The sequence below is a fragment of the Dromiciops gliroides genome, chromosome 1, assembly GCF_019393635.1.
Source record: "Dromiciops gliroides isolate mDroGli1 chromosome 1, mDroGli1.pri, whole genome shotgun sequence".
Classification (NCBI taxonomy): Eukaryota; Metazoa; Chordata; class Mammalia; order Microbiotheria; family Microbiotheriidae; genus Dromiciops; species Dromiciops gliroides.
Genome location: NC_057861.1, coordinates 411,712,087 through 411,731,025, shown reverse-complemented (window position 1 = coordinate 411,731,025; position 18,939 = coordinate 411,712,087). Strand labels below are relative to the sequence as shown.

Below are 18,939 nucleotides of genomic sequence, written 5' to 3'. Positions count from 1 at the left end.
TCTAAGTTTGGATGTCTCCCAACTATCCCTTTTCTCTCTTTCTACGTTTCTGTCTTTTTGATATTCTCACTTATTCCTCTGGGTTCAATAATCATCTCGATTCAAATGACTCTCAAATCACTATATCGAGCCTAATCTCTTACCTGAACTCTAGTGCCATACATATCCCCAGAGGTCTGTTTTATGCCTCTTATTGGATATCCATCAGAAACCCGAAGTTTACTTGTGCTAAATTCAAAGCTTACAAACTTCGCCTTCCCCTGAACTTGCCCTTCTTCCTAACTTCCCTGTATCTATTGAGAATACCACCATCCTGGTCACTTAGACATCAAACCATACACTTAATTTTCTTCTAGACTACATTACTTGCCATTTAGAAGGCTTAGAAGGTACAGTAAGTACCTCAAATCCCCATTGGGTTGAGTGTGAGGAGACCTAAGTTCTAGTGTTGGTATTACCACTAATTAGCTATGTGACCTTAGATGGCTGAGTTACTTGCCATCATAAGGAATATTAGTTTTTTCTTTTTCTTTTTCTTTGATTCTTTCCTCTCTCTTACTCTCATCAACTAATCATCTGCCATGTTCCTTCTCTCCATTCACACTAACAACTCTCTTGTTAAGACCATCATCACCTCTGACTTGGACTATAATAGTAGATTTCTAATTGCTTTCCCATAACCAGTTTTGTCCTTCAACCCTTCACACAGTCTAAACATATTACTCAAAAAGTTTCAGTGGCCCCCTACTATCTCTATGATAAAATATAAAAGTCTTAGGTTATTACTTAAGGTCCCAAACTACTTAGCTCCAACCAACCTTTTCCAGTTTTGCTTCCCATTACTCCATTTTCAAATACTCGAGTTCTGGATGAACTAGATGCACTGTTTTGTTGTCCCAAACTTTATCATCTGTCTTCATGCATTCCCTATGTCTATAATGGTACTCTTTCTTCATCTACATATCAATGACCAATCAATAAACATTGATCAAGTGTCTACTATATACCCAACACTGTGCTAGGCATTGGAGATGCAAGGAATGAGAAGAAAGGAATAAGCATTTATATTGCACCTACTATGTACTACACACTACGGTAAGTGCTTTTTATAAATATTATCTCATTTCATACAAAGACAGAAACGAGACACCATCTGTCTTTTTTTTAGACTTGCTGACTAGATCATCAGATAGATCACAGATTTAGAATGGACCCAATAGTCCAACCCTCTCCTCACATTAGAAATTAAGAAACTGGGGTTTAGAAAGGATAAATAACTTGCCAATGGTGATACAACTATTAAATGTCAGAGGAAGCACTTGAACCAAGGTCTTCAGTAGGCTCACCTGGATTCTCTTTGAGCCTCTGATATTCATCAGTATTTCTACACCTGACATTATGTTTTATTACTGTTATAAAACACTAATGTCAATATAATCAATAACATTTTAGAATTTCATTTATGTATTTTTAAAAGTTCTAACATGGAATTATTCAGTAAAAATTCCCTTAAAAGGTAGTAATTTTGAAAGTTAATAAGGTTCTTTTTTTTGGGGGGGGGAAGGTTTGTAAGAAAAGGAATTAACCTAGATCTCTTGCTCAAAAAAAATAGAAGAGTAAACTATACAAAGGTAGACAGCATATTATTAAGTCATAAAAAACTAGTTTCAATTCTGTGTAGACTCAGAGGAAGAGTTCAACACAAGAAAACAATCAAAACTGGTTTTCCTTTGGTTGTGCACAATATGACTGTAAATATGCATTTGTCTTTTTTTGGTCATACAACCAGAAAGTCACTACTATTAGCAACACAAAAATCTTCATATGTAAGAGAAGACAAGGTCTATGTAATACATAACATGAATCCTACTACATCTGATATCCCTATTTCCGAAGCTGTTTAAGAGGGTTTGCCTCATAGAATACTTAAATAGCCCAATCTTAGAAAAATAAATTGAACAAGCCCTCAAAGTAATGCCTAAGAAAAAAATCCCCAAGGCCAGATGGATTCACAAGCAAATTCCACCAAACATTTAAACAACTAACCCCAGTACTATAGAAACAATATGGCAAAACAGGCAAAGAAGGAATCCTGCCAGATTCCTTTCATGACACAAATGATGCTGCTCCCTAAACCAGGAAGAACCAAAACAGAGAAAGAAAATTATAGACCAATTTCCCTAATGAATATGAATGCAAAAATGTTAAATAAAACACTAGCAAGGAGATTACAGCAATATATCACAAGGATCATATACTATGACAAAGTGGTATTTATACCAAAAACACAGGGCTGGTTCAATATTAGGAAAACTATGAGCATAACTGACTGTATCAATAACAAAACCAATAGAAATCATATGATTATCTCAAATGTAGAAAAAGCCTTTGACAAAATACAATACTCATTCCTATTAAAAATACTAGAAAGCACAGGAATAAAGGGATTTTTTCTTAAAACGAAAGTAATATTTATCTAAAACCATCAGCAAACCTTATCTGTAATGGGGATAAGCTAAAAGCATTCCCAGTAAGATCAGGGGTGAAACAAGGATGCCCAATATCACATCACCCCTATTATTGAAAATTACACTAGAAATGTTAACTACAACAATGAGCGAAGTAAAAGAAATTGAAGGAATTAGAATAGGTAAAGAAAATACAAAATCATCATTCTTTGCAGATAATATGGTATACTTAGAAGATCCTAGAGAATCAACTAAAAAGCCCATTGAAATAACTAACCATTTTAGCAAAGTTGCAGGTTATAAAATAAACCCACAGAAATCATCAGCATTTATATATATTACCACCAACAAAATCCAGCAGCAAGAGATAGAAAGAGAAATTCGATTTAAAATAACTGTAGACAATAAAAAATGTTTGGGAGTATACCTGCCAAGACAAATGCCAGGACTACATGAACACAATTACAAAACACTTTTTACATGAATAAAGTCAGATCTAAACAATTGGAAAAATATCAATTGCTCATGGGTATGCTGAGCAAATATCAAATGACAATTCTACCAAAATCGATCTATTTATTCAGTATCATACTAATACAACTACAAAAAATAATTTCATAGAGCTAGAAAAAATAATAACAAAGTTCATCTGGAAGTACAAAGGCTCAAGGATATCAAATGAGTCAATGAAAAAAATGTGAAGGAAGATAGTCTAGCTGTATCAGATCTCAAATTGTATTATAAGGCAGTAATCATCAAAACATTCTGGTACCGGCTAAGAAATAGAGTGATGGATCAATGGAATAGATTAGGTACATATTACATTATAGTAAATGACCATGGTATTCTACTATATGATAAACCTAAAGATCCAAGCTCTTAGAACAAAAATACGTTATTTGACAAAAACTGCTAGGAAAATTGGAAAACAATATGGCAGAAACCAGGTATAGACCAACATCTCAAAATGTATACCAAGATAAGGTTTGAAAAGGTACATGATTTACACATAAAGGGAGATACCATAAATAAATTAGGAGAGCATGGAATAGTTTATTTATAAGATCTATGGATAAGAGAAGAATTTAGGGCCAAAGAAAAAATAGAGAGCATTACAAGATGTAAAATAGAGCATTTTGATTATATAAAGTGAAAAATGTTTTACACAAACAAAACCAATGCAATCAAAATTAAAAGGAAAGCAGAAAACTGGGTAAATATTTTTGCAACAAATATCTCTGTTAAAGGCCTCATTTCTCAAATATATAGAAAACTGAGTCAAATTTATAAAAATATAAGTCATTCCTCAATTGATAGTCAAAGGATATGAACAGGTAGTTTTCAGGCAAAGAAACCAAAGCTATCTATAAGTATATGAAAACATGTTCTAAATCACTATTGATTAGAGAAATGCAAATTAAAACAACTCTGAGGTACTACCTCAAACCTATCAGATTGGCTAATATGAAAAAAAGAAAATGATATGTGTTGGAGGGGATGTGGGAAAACTAGTACACTAATCCACTACTGGTAGAGTTGTAAACTAATCCAACCATTCTGGAGTATAATTCAGAACTATGCTCAAAAGGCTACAAAACTGTGCATACCCTTTGATCCAGGAATACCATTACTAGATCTGTATCCCAGAGACATCAAATATTTATAGCAAAACTATTTATAGTAGCTCTTTTTGTGGTGACTAAGAACTGGAAATCAAGAGGATGCCCATCAACTGGGGAATGGCTAAACAAGCTGTGGTATATGATTGTAATGGGTTATTGTGCTATAAGAAATGACAATGTGCAGGATGATTTCAGAAAAACCTGGAAAAACTTACATGAACTGACATAAATTGAAGTGAGCAGAACCAGGAGAACATTGTACACAGTAACAGCAACACTGGACAATGAAGAACTGTGAATGACTTAGCTATTCTCAGCAATACAAAGATCTAAGACAATTCCAAAGGACTCATGAGAAAGAACTAACACTGTCTGAATACAGAATGAAGCATGCTGTCCCTTTCTCTCTTTCTTTCTCTCTTTCTTTCTCTCTTTCTTTCTTTCTTTCTTTCTTTCTTTCTTTCTTTCTTTCTTTCTTTCTTTCTTTCTTTCTTTCTTTCTTTCTTGTACAAAGTGACTAATATGGAAATGTTTTGCATGATTGAACATGTATCAACTATATTGGATTGGATTGTTTACCATCTGACGGAGGGGGTAGGGAAGGGATGGGGAGGGGGAGACAGAGACAGAGAGAGAGAGAGACAGAGAGAGAGACAAGAGAGAATTTTGAACTCAAAACTATAAAAAAGTTAAAAATATTGTTTTAACATGTAATTGGGAAAAACCAAAATTTTCTAAGAGGGTTTGTCTTGATTTATAGGCCATTAGTAAGTAGAAGCAGTTTGTAATTCAGAAGAGTGTTTCAATTTCACAATTTTCTGTATTTCATTGCAAAAATTACTTGTTTCTGATCAATTCAACAAAAGTTTATCAGGGTACTATGCTAGGCACTGGGATACAAAAACACAAAACAACAGAATATTCTCTTAAGGAGTTTAATTCTACTGACAAAAAGTCTTAATTAAACCAATTAACAGTATCCATCAGAAGTGTATACAGATTAACTGCTAATTGTTCCTACCACCTATGAATCTCTTATGACATTCATAAATGCACTTAGTGAGCTATAATGCACAAGCTCATTATTTAGAAAATAATCGACTGCAAGAAAATGCAAAACTTTAGGATAAAATATGGGCAGCCTGAGTACATTATGGGGATCCACAAAATATTTTGATAACCCAGAAGGCAGCCTCTGATGTGATGAGTAGATCCTCTGATGGAGGCTCTATGAAAGGACAAAGGCAACAATCACACAAGATGAGAAGGTATGGATGGATTGTGAACTATAGTGAATACCAACATTGGTAGGGACCCCTGGAGGTCATCTGGTGAGCTCCCTCATTTTCCAGTTGAGGAATCTGAGGCCTAGGGAGAATTAAGTGACTTACACAGAGTCACAAAAGTATTCTATTAAGTAGCAGATCCATGATTTGAAATTAAATTCTTTGATCCTTCAACTCAAAATCTAGCAAATCTTTCCATGATACCAAATACAAATCCATCAAACTATAGGATTGACTATTCTGATATAAGTATAGTTAAGAAGTTTTTAAAAATAGCTACTTACTGGAATCATCCAATTGGCCAGATCACCAAACTTGGAAACCTGCATCGCCCCTAACATTGTTAGGTCGACATGGCCACTAATAAAAGGAAAACACATACAATTAATATGTGCCTAAAACAAGCTTCAAGATGTTCATGCCCTTTATTGGTTTATCATGTTTAGAATCACAGCACGTTGGAGTTGGAATATATATGTAATCAAATCCTAAATTATGTGTTCCTAGTAGAAAAGCTTTCCATTTTTGCTGCACTGGAGCTATTCTATCCAGAAGGATAAGAATTCTGGGCTGGAAAGAAGCTCAGATATCATCTAATCCAATCTCTTCATTTTATAAATGAGGAAAACAAGTCCTGAGGTAAAATGAATTGCCCAAAGTAATAAAAGCAAAAATTAATAATGGTACATTTTGTGTCTCTCTACTACCAATAAAATTTTAATTCCTAAGATGTTATTATATTCCACATATGTGGAGGAGTAATATTTAATACTTCTTTAAATGTTAGGTTTTGTAACCAAGATTTTCCTGTAAACCAACAAAACAGGAAGTAGGTGCATATGGTTAGTCGTCTTCTGGGAGAAAGAATTAGACAAACATGAGGGACCATAAATAGAAGATTTGTTTGAGTATAATTGATTCACATGAAAGAGGCTGAAAAAAAATGCTTCTTCCCAGTTACAGACACATTTATATGCAATTCATTCTGGAGTTCTTAGATAAAAAGTAACCTTTTAATTATATAGTAGGCTGATATTTCAACTCCCAATATTCAATCAAAATTATTTCAGAAGCTATTGTTGAACAAATCCAAGATAGTTTTACAGCTGTTAAACATGTATTCTGCTTCTCAGTACTGCTAATATACTTAGGGAGTGACTCAGCTCATTCCACCTCATGTGAAACATAAGGGGTTCGGTTATTACATACCCTCTAATCATTGCAAATGATTCATCGCTGGAGAAATACGAGGCCCCTGGAAGAACAGTGACTGTTTCCTTGCCTGAAAAGAAGTAGGTATTAGATTTCCTAATAGAGAAACAGTATTCATGCTACCAACAGAGAAAGAAAGCTACACAATTTTCTCTCTTTTTTCTTCAAAAAAGAGCACAGGACTTGATTTGCTGAAAAATCAAAACACTATTGGAATGCCTTTGCTTGGCAGTGGGGAGCTAAGGATGTTTACTGGGTGAAGCCTGTCACAATCCAATGCCAACTGTATTTCATTAGAAAGATATGGCATGTGAAGTAAAAATATATGTAACATGAACAAAAATAAAAATAGAAAAAATATATTTTAGGGTGACATTATTGACAAAAAATATAAATAATAATATAGGAAAGAGCTGTTTATCCAGTTATCTATCACAACCTCCTACCCCACGGGTATGCTGGTAAATGTTTAACAACTGAGGCGGGGTTGGAGGGGAGGGAAGGAAGTATATGTATGACCCACTTTCAGGTTTAATTTGAATTATTAACATTTTCTCCTTCATTTTCTTAAGTATAAAAAAAATCAACAAAACAATGAACCAAAACCTGATTTGTGGCTTGCCAAATTGCTGAGTGTAAAAGCTCACACTGTAAATTTAATAATTAGCGAGCTAAGCTGGCTACAGCTCATCTCAGACTAGAGCCCAGGCCTGCTGTTCCCAGCTCCCTTTCCACTAGGCCTTGCTGATTCCTTTGTTCCAATTTCTAACCTACCCCACTATAAAAACAGCTTCAAAGAACTTCACCCTCTAGATCATAGGATTTTTTTAAATTTTGGTTTATTCTATTCTGAACTTAAGAAATAAAACAAGCATTTCCATAACATAGAATAGAAAAAAAATATGTTTGTACATGAAACTGCATAGCTATTATGTACAACATGCTATTCCTTTTAAATATATAATAAAGTTATCATGTAGTTCTTTTTTCCTCTTCTTTTTCCATACCATGATCAGGCAGTGGAAAAGAACTTTGGGAGATTGCCTTGTTGTTCAGTCATTTATGAATTGTGTTGGACTCTTCATGACCCCATTTGGGGTTTTCTTGGTGAAGATACTGGAGTGGTTTGCCATTTCCTTCTCCAGCTCACTTTACAGATGGGGAAACTGAGGCAAACAGGGTTAAGTAACTTGCCCTAGAGATGGCTAACATTACACACAAATGTTTATATAGAGATGTAAAATCATTCTATATATCTATTTATCAGTTCTTTCTCTAGACGGAGATAGCATCTTCCTTCAGATTTAAAGCAACATTACTCAAAGAAAAGGGTATTGATTTTAGCCTTCTTCACAGGACTTTTCCCAATCTATTTTTAAAGGCCAGGCATTACATTTCCTTCAGAATCACACTTAGTGAGGCCTTTGGAATATGACGTTTTTTTCCATATGTCATGCAGAGAGTTAATATCTTAAAGCTTTTCATGTCAAGAAAAGTCAGACTTAAGACGTAAGCAGGGAAATTTGATATGAAGAAAATTGGGCTAAAATGCAGATACTAATATCCAAACTTCATAATTATTCTATATATGTGTGTTTCTGTATAAATTCCTTATCAGTAAAATGAGGCAGATAGACTTGCTCCCTAATTAATGTTCACATCAGTCCTCTGAACAACTAGACTGGCCCATGCAAAGTGCTTTTGGCAATTCCACATAAGTCTTTTAAATATTTATAAGTGCTCCCAAAATATAAAAACTGCTATTATTCTTATTATATAACCCTGAAACTAATTATACCCTAGGGGGCTGTTAGTCAACCTGTTAGATTAGTGTAAGAGCTTTCACTGAAAACTATCAATAGGATTATCTAAATAACCAAAGTTTCCCTTTTTAGCACAAGAACAAGGTATTCATTATTTTTCCATGGCATTTATTTGCTGTTCTCTTACCCAAGGCCTTGCCCTAAGAAACTTCTGTCCAAGGCAGCCATGAACCAGAAAACAAAAAACAAAAATTCTACAAAGGATTTTCAAGAAAGCTTTAGAATATTCAAAAGAAAGATTTGCAACATGGTTTTCCATGTGATTTACATTTGTATTTGTTCAATAAATTATGTTTAACACTCTCTTTCTCTCTCTCTCGATATGTATGTATGTATGTATATGTGTGCATAATACATCAGAGAATTATTTATATATAATGTCTGACACACACATATATATGTACATACATGTCAGAGAAATCTTAGAACTGGAAAGGACCTTGGAGATTTATCTAGTCCAACTAACCTAGTTTAATGGGTTTTCAGAGATTACTTAACAAACCTGATATTGCTATTAAGTTCCTCTTCATCTCAGCGACCTAAAGTCAGAAATGCTTACCACCTGTCACTAGAAAAACCACTACTTTTCAAGGAAAATGTGAGTTTTTATTAACTCATGACTGAAACCTTGAAAATGGAATCATTCATTTGCAAAGAACTCACTAATACCGTAAGTTAATTAAGACAAGGCGCAAATATTTTCACAGATCAATGAGCCATTGCCAAAGGACACATTTATATTAAATTATAGCCTTGGTTAAATGTCATGGCCATGTCTCAGTGTGCTTTTTGGAGTTGAACTGTGGTAGTTAACTCTAACTACTGAGAATAGAGTTTATTTTACTTCAGTAAAATTCTAAATGCCAAATGTTGGCAGCTGGTCTTCATGTTCCTTTGAAAATTTGAGGTAAAGGTTTACTGCTTTGGGGAGAAAAGGTTACATAAGGCAAAGTTATCCCCATCCCAGCTACACTTTATAATCATAAATGTATGAATGAAGACCCTGTCCCCTGCAGAGAAGCATGGCTTATTTCCCTCTATAATCTTGAGATACAGGCTGCCAGTGGGCAGTGCCTAATTCTTCTCAGTAGTGACATAAAACTGGAATAAAGGCTAAGAATGGGCAAAAGAAAAAGACATTGTTAGAACCCTCCTGAACTTGAAAAACAGAGAACCCATTATAAGAAACTTGATGATGAAGTCTCTAGTCTTTCTATCTCTTTCTCTTCCACCCTGAATCCTTCCTTCACCTTGCTTCCTCCCCCTCCCCCCCCCTCCATGCACACACAGGAAACTGGGTTAAAAGCATATAAGTGCTCTGGTAGCTGGTGAGGGGACACTTTTGGTTAATGGAGTCCATTAGACAGTGAGCTCCTCCATTAGACCATGAGCTCCCTAAAGACAGGAACTGGTCTCTGCCTTTCTTTATATCTTCAACACTTAGCACAGTGCCTGACACATAATAGTTGTTTAATAAATGCTAATTGACTGATTGGAGCTGGGAAGAGAGGTCCACAAAGCCAGTCTTTACCCACTTTCCTCTATACTCTCTGTACCTTCTAACACGAAGGGTAGAATGTTGTCTCAGTGGGTGGGGGTGGGAATGGAGGGAGGAAGAGAAGTTGGAACACAAAGTTTAAAAAAAAATTGATGTTAAAATTTGTTTTTACATATATTTTGGAACATAAAATTCTATTAAAAAAAGAATGTTATCTCAGAGGCCACTGTTATTAAGTATAAAAAGAAATCAGAGGAATAGTCTGAAGAAATCTCATTTTAAGTGATTTTACCTGCATTAATCAGGTCTGCATCAACTTCGTTTTCCAATGGATAAGGACCCTACCAAAAAAAAAAAAAAGCATAATCTCATTCAGTAAAAGAAACATCTTGCTGAACAATGCATACTGAAAACACAGCTATAAATTACCCAGAATATCCTAGGAAATTCATAACTTCTGAGAACTTCTAAAATTTTGCTTCCCTTAATTCATTAGTCCCTTTACATGAACACTTACATATGAATGAAAGCAACAGAGGAAGCTTAGTGGCTGAATGCTGTGCTTATAGTTATTAAGACCTACGTTCAAATCCTCCCTATGAAATTAGCCCTGACTTTAGGCAAATCTCTTAATTTCTATAAACTACAAACAACTCTCTAGGATTTTAAATCACAGGTGGTTGTTGGGGCAGCTAGGTGGCACAGTGGATAGAACTCTGGCTCTGGATTCAGGAGGACCTAAGTTCAAATCTGGCTTCAGACACTTGACACTTACTAGCTGTGTGACCCTGGGCAAGTCACTTAACCCCAATTGCCACACACACACACACACAATCACAGGTGGCTGTAATGAAAGGTGGTATAGCCCAGTATTTATGTATCAGTACAGTGCATGGCCATGGAAGGGTTGGAATCTCCATCAACTGGAAGTCATAATCAAACTAGTGATATCAACGTTCCACTAAAGCACCAGATATTATAGGATCATAGGTCCTTTAGCACTAACATTCGTGGTAAAAGAGACCTTAGAAGTCATCTAATCCAACCTCCCTCATTTTAAAGATGAGAAAATTGGAGCCCAGAGTAAAGTGACTTGCCAAAGTTACACACACACACACACACACACACACACACACACACACACACACACACACACACACACACACAGCACCAGAGTGGGGCTTAGAACTCTGGTCCCATAAAATCAAGGTCAGTACTCTTTCCACAACAGTAAATAGCGTCAAAAATTAGGTATCAAAGTTAGAAATTAAACTTTAGACAACATTAAATTTTACATAATTACATAAATATACATATTTATATATATATATAATCAAGTAATATATATAATATACAATCAAATATATGTATATAAAATTAATTAATTTGTTGAGTGAATAGCAAGTTTTTAGCACTGTTCATGAATCTTTATGGTTATATGAGTAAGTATTATTAGCTGAGTTTTCAATACATTTGTATTGAAAGATTAATCTTGGGCATGTAAGCTTCAATTTTCCCATCTGTGAAATGAAGGGGTTAGCTTGGATTACAATTTCTACAATCCATTCTGGTTTTCTGATGTGTAACTTTTTTTTAATTATTATGACATGAATCTGTTTTCTATATTTTAATATCATTAATCATTAAGTGCTTTTAGAGCACCTATGTGCCCAACACTATTACTATTATTTTAACTGCTTAGTTGTACATTATGTATACTTATAATTTATTAAAATGATAATAGGGACTAATATTTATTTTGCAGTGGCTAAATGGTGGTTCCAAAGGTTTGTCATGCCAGGGTGGGAGTGGGGATAAGCTCCCACTCTCTATAAAATGCTCCAACAGCATGCGTCTCAAATAGCCTCTGACAACTGAAGCCCAACTACTGGCCTTCTCATGGTGGAACTGTTTCCACTAACAGGAGAAGGGGCAAAGGTGAGTCACTGGCACCTTAAAAACCAGTCGCTTCGCGCAGGTGGGGCTCGTTAGCCTTGGCAAGCAACCTGCCTAGGGGAAGGAAACCCTGATTCAAAGTTTAGTACTCTATCTACTGTACCACCTTACTGACTCTTCCTAATATTTAATTCTTAAAAAGTTTGATTATGCTTTTCTAGCCCCCAAAATACTAGAAAAAATGTGGAGAGGCATCTTAGAGGCAGAAAGACTTAGTTGAGAATAGAGTACCAGGCCTGAAGTCAGGAAGGTTCATCTTCCTGTGTTCAAATCTGACCTCACACTAATTGTGACTCTGACCCAGTCACTCAACCCTGTTTGCCTCAGTCTCCTCATCTTTAAAATGGGCTAGAAAAGGAAATGGCAAACCACTCTGGTGTCTGTGCTAAGAAAACCCCAAATGGGGTCACGAAGAATAGGATACAATTGAAATGGTTGAGCAAACAAACAAAAAATGAGTAGTGATAGTTGACAGCAGGAAGAAGAAATGAACCCGGAATCAGGATAACCTACATTCAAATTCAGCCTCAGACAATTACTAGCGATGTGATCCTGGGGAAGTCACTTCACCTCTGTTTATCTCAGTTTTATCATCTATGAAATGGGTATAATTAATAGCACTTATCTCCCAGGGTTGTTGTGAGGACCAACTGAAACATTTGTAAAGTGCTTAGCACAGTCCTGGCACATAGCAGGTGTTATAAAACATTACTTATTATTGCTAAAAAGCAGACACGGACTGTGTCATTGTTGTTCAGTTGTATCTGACTCTTTGTGACTCCATTTAGGCTTTTCCTGGCAAAAATACTAAGTGGTTTGCAATTTCCTTCTCCAGATTATTTTACAGATAAGAAAACTGAGGCAAACAGGGTTAAATGACTTCACCAGGAACACTTGGCTAATAAGCGTCTGAGACTGAATTTGAACTCAGGAAGATGAGTCTTCTTGACTTCAGGCCCAGCACACTATGCACTATGGTGCCACCTTGCTGCTGTATTATAATATAGTAAGTAATAGATGGTCATTATGATAACTCCATCATGAAGAAAAGGGCAAATTATGTTTATTACACTCTATGTAAATTGGGAGGAAAACATATGATAAAATACTTTCTAGAAAAAAATCCATCAAAAATGGGTATCTTTCAGCTATTTGGAAAACTGACTTAATGTTGAACACCTTCAATATGAATGACAATGAAGAAATGGAATGCTATCGTGCATCTTACCAAACCTAGGACTCCATTTTCACTCTGGAGATGAACAGTAATGTCAGGACTGATGAAGTTGCTGGCCAGAAGAGGAATTCCTATACCCAAATTAGCTGGGGAAAAAAACTTGTCAAGGTCCAGTTTGGAATAGAAAAAGGAGATTATTTCACAAAATCTTCTACTTGCATGAGTACAAATAGTAGAGTCTCATAAGGGAACATAATAATTGCACATTTTAAAAACTTATCCTCAGGGAACTATCTTGTTATATTGTTAAAAAAAAACAAACTGAGGCTGCCTATAGCTTTTCCTTCTAGCAAAAATACTAAGAAAGCTGCCCAAGGAAGCAAGAGTTCAGTGGCTTCATGACCCTTGTCAGAAAGTCATTTTTGTCATGAGATATGTTGCTAATTTTATTAAGAGGTCTATATAATTACTCTGAAGTACTATAAACAAACCCATCAAAATTTCCAATTATTTCACTATTTAGAACTCCTCATCAAAAAAAGATGATTTAATTATCTAGGCAAGGACTAGTTAAAGTTAATGAACCAAGTTTTCTGGAGCCTAAATTTCTTTTTAGGAGATTTTTGGGTCCATTTAATTCATTAATATTATTATCTTCAAAAGTACTGAAGGAAAAAGAAGACCTAAGTTTCAGCAAATGCAACTGGGATAAAATTCAAAGAACGTTCTGACCGAGAGAGCTCTTAAGGTGGCATCCTTCTCTAGTTTTTCAGTGAGTGCCCCACACTTCATGACCCCATTTGGGGTTTTCTTGAAAAAGATACTAGAGTGGTTTGCCATTTCCTTCTTCAGCTCATTTGACAGAAGAGGAAACTTAAGTCAGCATTTGAATCCAAATCTTCTGACTGAGAATCCAATACTCTTTCCCCTATTCCTACACGGCTGCCTTACCCTTTCACAATTTTTTCTAGTCTTATTTTTATATCATTAAAAAACTTATAATACTTTTTCATAATGTCTCCAAATGGCTCAATAAATACCAGTATTCATATTAACTTCATCATATACAGGAATGAACCCAGTAAAAATTTATGCTACAACTTGTAGCAGGAATATGTCTTATTGAAATATGTGCCTAATTCTGCTTTCTTTCTATATTCTGTTATTTGTCCTGTACTTTAGCTCTATTCAGTCAATCAGATACAATGATGAAAACCAGGAAGTAAAAAGCCTATGTATTTTGTATTTAAACAAACTAGTTATGGGGCAGCTAGGTGGTGCAGTGGATAAAGCACCGGCCCTGGATTCAGGAGTACCTGAGTTCAAATCTGGCCTCAGACACTTAACCCTTACTAGCTGTGTGACCCTGGGCAAGTCACTTAACCCCAATTGCCTTACCAAAAAAACAAGAAAAACAACAACAACAACAACAACAAAAAACTAGTTTTAGTGGAAGGACCGTTTGTATCTTCTACTTTATGGATATCTTCCATGGGCAGCAGGGTAATAGAGAATACTGAGTACCCAGATGCTATTGTTCCTTGCTAATTAGTGTTATTATACAGTCAATTTTCAATTATCCATGGCAAATCATTTAGAGGCTAACAGCTAGGGCTTCAGAAAAGGCAAAATGTTCAGTTTTTAGCTCCTGACTTGAAATTCCCACCTCCATTGTTAACTATGACTGGAGGTAGAGGAAACTTTAAAGATGGTAAAGTCCAGGAAAAATGGTGGATGTGTAGAGGGGAGGAGAAAAGACACTCTCCGTAAACAACAATACAACCCAAATGTTCACAGCTCCTAACAGATAAGAGAAAGGTTGAACAAATTAGCCATTTTCCAGAACTTTCTTTTTTTCCCTTTTTTTCCCTTCCTTTTCCTTGCCCTATATATTTAAAGGAATAGCACGTTGTACTTAATGGATTTTCAAGTGCAATAATAAATTTAAAATAATTTTTTTTAAAAAATGAAGAGCACGCATCAATCATAAAGGCCTCATAATGTCTGTCACAACTGCCCTTCTGCATTTCTGCATTCTTATTATCTCTCTCTTCATGAAACACAAATTTAAAAACAAAATTGCTACCTTTTTATTTGGCTCACTCATTTGTTTCTTTGATCTGTGTGCATGTTTTAAATAACTTTGGGTGTATTTTTTTTTTGGTGGGGCAATGAGGGTTAAGTGACTTCCCTAGGGTCACACAGCTAGTGTCAAATGTCTGAGGCTGGATTTGAACTCAGGTCCTCCTAAATCCAGGGTCAGTACTTTATCCACTGTGCCACCTAGTTGCCCCTTTAACTTTTAATTCGTTGCCTGTTGCTTCCTCAGTTCTCCTACACTTACATGCAATTATACATGTAAGAAAATAAAATATTTTTTTGCCTTGTAAAAATTTTTTAAAGATTTTTAATAGTTAAGTTTTTTAATAAGAGCTTTTTTATTTGTTGAAATGATTATGATTCTGACAGTGCTAAAAGAGTCCTATTGACACCTTCTTAGCACAGGCCTTGGCCTCATACTTTACTAATAGTCTGTCAAGATCTCCACAATGCTTCCAGTCACTTTAGTTCACAACCTCCATCATTCCTAAATCCTCACATTCCCTCAGCCCACATTACCAATCAGCTACTAAGAACCATCAATTCCAACTCCATAACATCTCCCATATCTGTCCTCCCTACTCACACAACCACCACACTAGTTCAGATCCTCATCACCTCTTCCCTGGACTACTGTAGTAACCTTTTACTTGGTTTTCTTGACTTATCTCTCCATTTTCTGACACATTCTTCTTCCCAAGTCATCCTTCACTCAGCTACCAAAATGATTTCACATCATGTCAGTCCCCTGCTTAATAAATTACAGTGGTTCTCTATTACTTCTAGAAACTCTTCTCAGAACTACATCCAAAGGGCTATAGAACTCTGCATACCCTTTGACCCAGTAATACCAAAGAAAAGGGAAAAGGACCATTAAGCATGATATGTTTATGTGTATGTATGAATATGTCCATATGTATGTTGTATATTTGTGTATCAGCTCTTTTTGTGGTGGCAAAAAAATGAAATGGGAAACTGAGGCTGACAGAATAAGTTGTGGCATATGATTGTGATAGAATATAATTGTGCTATAAGAAATAAATAGGGGGCAGCTAGGTGGCACAGTGGATAAAGCACTGGCCCTGGATTCAGGAGGACCTGAGTTCAAATCCCACCTCAGACACTTAACATACACTTACTAGCTGTGTGACCCTGGGCAAGTCACTTAACCCCAATTGCCTCACTAAAAATAAAAAAAAATAAGAAGTGAAATGAACAGAACCACAGAACAGTGTAACATAGTAACAGCATTATTGCAAAGATGATCAACTGTGAACCACTTAGATACTCTGATCAAGATAATGATCCAAAACAATTCCAAAGGATACATGATGATAGATGCTATCTACCATCTGAGAGAGAACTGATAAACTGAGGGCAGATTGAAGCATATTGCTTTTCATTTTCTTTATTTTTCTTTTGCAACTTGCCTTCTCAATGGGTAAAGGAGGTGTTAGAGGGAAAGAATTTTGGACTCAAAAAAACTCATTTTAAGAATAAAAGAAGGGGGCGGAGCCAAGATGACAGAGGAAAGACATTAAACACACAGAACTCCTGACACAATTACCCCTAAAACAGCCACAAAACAACCCCTGGAGCAGCAAAACCCGCAAAAAGACAGGCTGAGATTATTTTCCAGCTGGACATCTTAGAAGGGGCCATGTTGGGCTGCAAGCAGAGATCAACTCTGCAATCGCCCCTACAAAGACTCCAGGCAGGCTGTGCCAGAGAAACTTACCCCTAAGCCTCCAAATCAGCTGCAGCACCAGCGTCCTCTGGAACTAAGCTTATGGTTGGATGAGACGGCTGAACAGGTGGGGGTGGAATACAGGGGTGCCTGTGCGACCTAAGGAGGAATTTGGCTATTCCACCCCAGCAGGGAACCAGGAAGAAATCGTAAGCAGCAAGAGGCCTAGGTGGGGAAGGGATGCTGGCTCGTCAGAGCAAAGAACCACAGCACAAAATGTTCTGTTGGCTTGTTAATTATCAAGTTGGCTTGAGGTGATCTTCAGACCAGAGAACAGGCCAAGCAAGAGAAAAACCTGCCCTCCCTCAAACCAAAACACCTGGGACCCTCTGAAACTTGGTACAGTGTAGCTTGGAAGTAGGGCCCCACTACAAGAGGGAGTTAAAAGTTAAGTAAAAAACTGCAAGATGAGCAAGCAAAGAAAGTTGAGAACTATAGAAAGTCTCTTCAGCAACAAGGAAGGTCGAGGTGCACCCTCAGAAGAAGATAACAACCTCAGGGCCCCTACATCCAAAGCTTCCAAAAAAATATGAATTGGTCTCAGGCCATGGAAGCGCTCAAAAGGGACTTTGAAGAGAAAGTAGGAGAGATAGAAGGAAGATTTAGAGAGGTAGAGGAAAGAATGGAAAGAGAAATGAGAGCAATGCAGGAGAGTAATCAAAAAGAGTCAACAGCTTGAAAAGCCAAATGGAAAAAGAGATACAAAAACTCTCTGAAGAAAATTATTGCCTAAGAATTAGGATTGAACAAATGGAAACTAGTGACCTTATGAGAAACCAAGATACAGTAAAGCAAATGCAACTGAAGAAAAAAATAGAGGGCAATGTGTAATATCTCCTTGGAAAAACAGCTGACCTGGAAAATAGATCCAGGAGAGAGAATCTGAAAATCAATGGACTACCTGAAAACCATGATCAAGGAAAGAGCCTAGACATCATTTTCCAAGAGATTCTCAGGAAAAATTGCCCTGATATTCTAGAATCAGAAGGCAAAATAGACATTGAAAGAATACACCAATCACCTCCTAAAAGAGATCACAAAAGGAAAACTTCCAGGAATATTATAGCCAAATTGCAGAGCTCCCAGGTCAAGGAGAAAATATTGCAAGCAGCTAGAAAAAAGGAATTCAAGTACTGTGGAGCTACAATAAGGATAAAACAAGATCTAGCAGCATCTACATTAAAGGGCCAGAGGGCATGGAATATGATATTCAGGAGGGCAAAGGAACTGGTACTACAGCCAAGAATCACCTGCCCAGAAAAACTGAGTATAATCTTACAGAGGAAAAATGGGACTTCAATAAAAAAGAGGACTTTCGAGCATTTGTGATGAAAAGAACTGATCTGAATAGAAAATTTGACTCTCAAATACAAGACCCTACAGAAGCATAAAAAGGTAAAAAAGAAAAAGAAATCATGAGGGATAACAACAACAACAACAATTAAATTTTAAAAAAAAGAAAAGAAATTTTTTTTGTCATTTAAAGCCCTTCACAACATGGCTGCAATCTACCTACAATTATGTGGCATACTAAGAAGAGCACTGGCCTGGGAGTCAGGAAGACCTTAATTTAAATCCTACCACAGACACTTAACTAGCTATATGATCCTGAACAAGGTACTTACTTCTATCTGCCTCATTTACACATCTGTAATATAGAGATAATAATAGCATCTACCTCACAGGATTGTTGTGAATATCAAATAATATTTGTTAAGCACTTTGCAAAACTTAAAGCACTATATAAATGCTAGTTATTATTATTATTATTTATCAACCTTCCTTATCCATTACTCCAATTCATACACCATACACTACAGTTATGGTGCAACTGAATAACATATGCAACATGCAACATTCCATCTCCCACCTCCATATTTTTGCACTGGCCATCCACCACGGCTGAAACTTATTCCCTCCTCATCTTTGTCTCTTAGATATTCTAGTTTTCTTCAAAGCTCCAGCCAAGTACCACCTCCCGGAGGACAACTTTCTAAATTACCCTGCCTGCTACTGATTCCCCTCTCAAAACAAAATGAAATGGCTTAAT

At 36.1% G+C, this 18,939-nt stretch overlaps 1 protein-coding gene across 1 annotated transcript in view; it reads right to left on the bottom strand.

The window, feature by feature from the left end:
• Positions 1-18,939, bottom strand: part of OXCT1 (3-oxoacid CoA-transferase 1) — a 187,469-nt gene that overhangs the window by 79,816 nt on the left and 88,714 nt on the right. Inside the window, exons 10-13 of the mRNA XM_043979700.1 lie at positions 13,094-13,188; positions 10,202-10,250; positions 6,586-6,658; positions 5,661-5,736 (exon numbers count right to left, since the gene is read on the bottom strand). Of these exons, the coding sequence (XP_043835635.1) occupies positions 5,661-5,736; positions 6,586-6,658; positions 10,202-10,250; positions 13,094-13,188 (293 nt within the window). The remainder of the gene's footprint in view (positions 1-5,660; positions 5,737-6,585; positions 6,659-10,201; positions 10,251-13,093; positions 13,189-18,939) is intronic.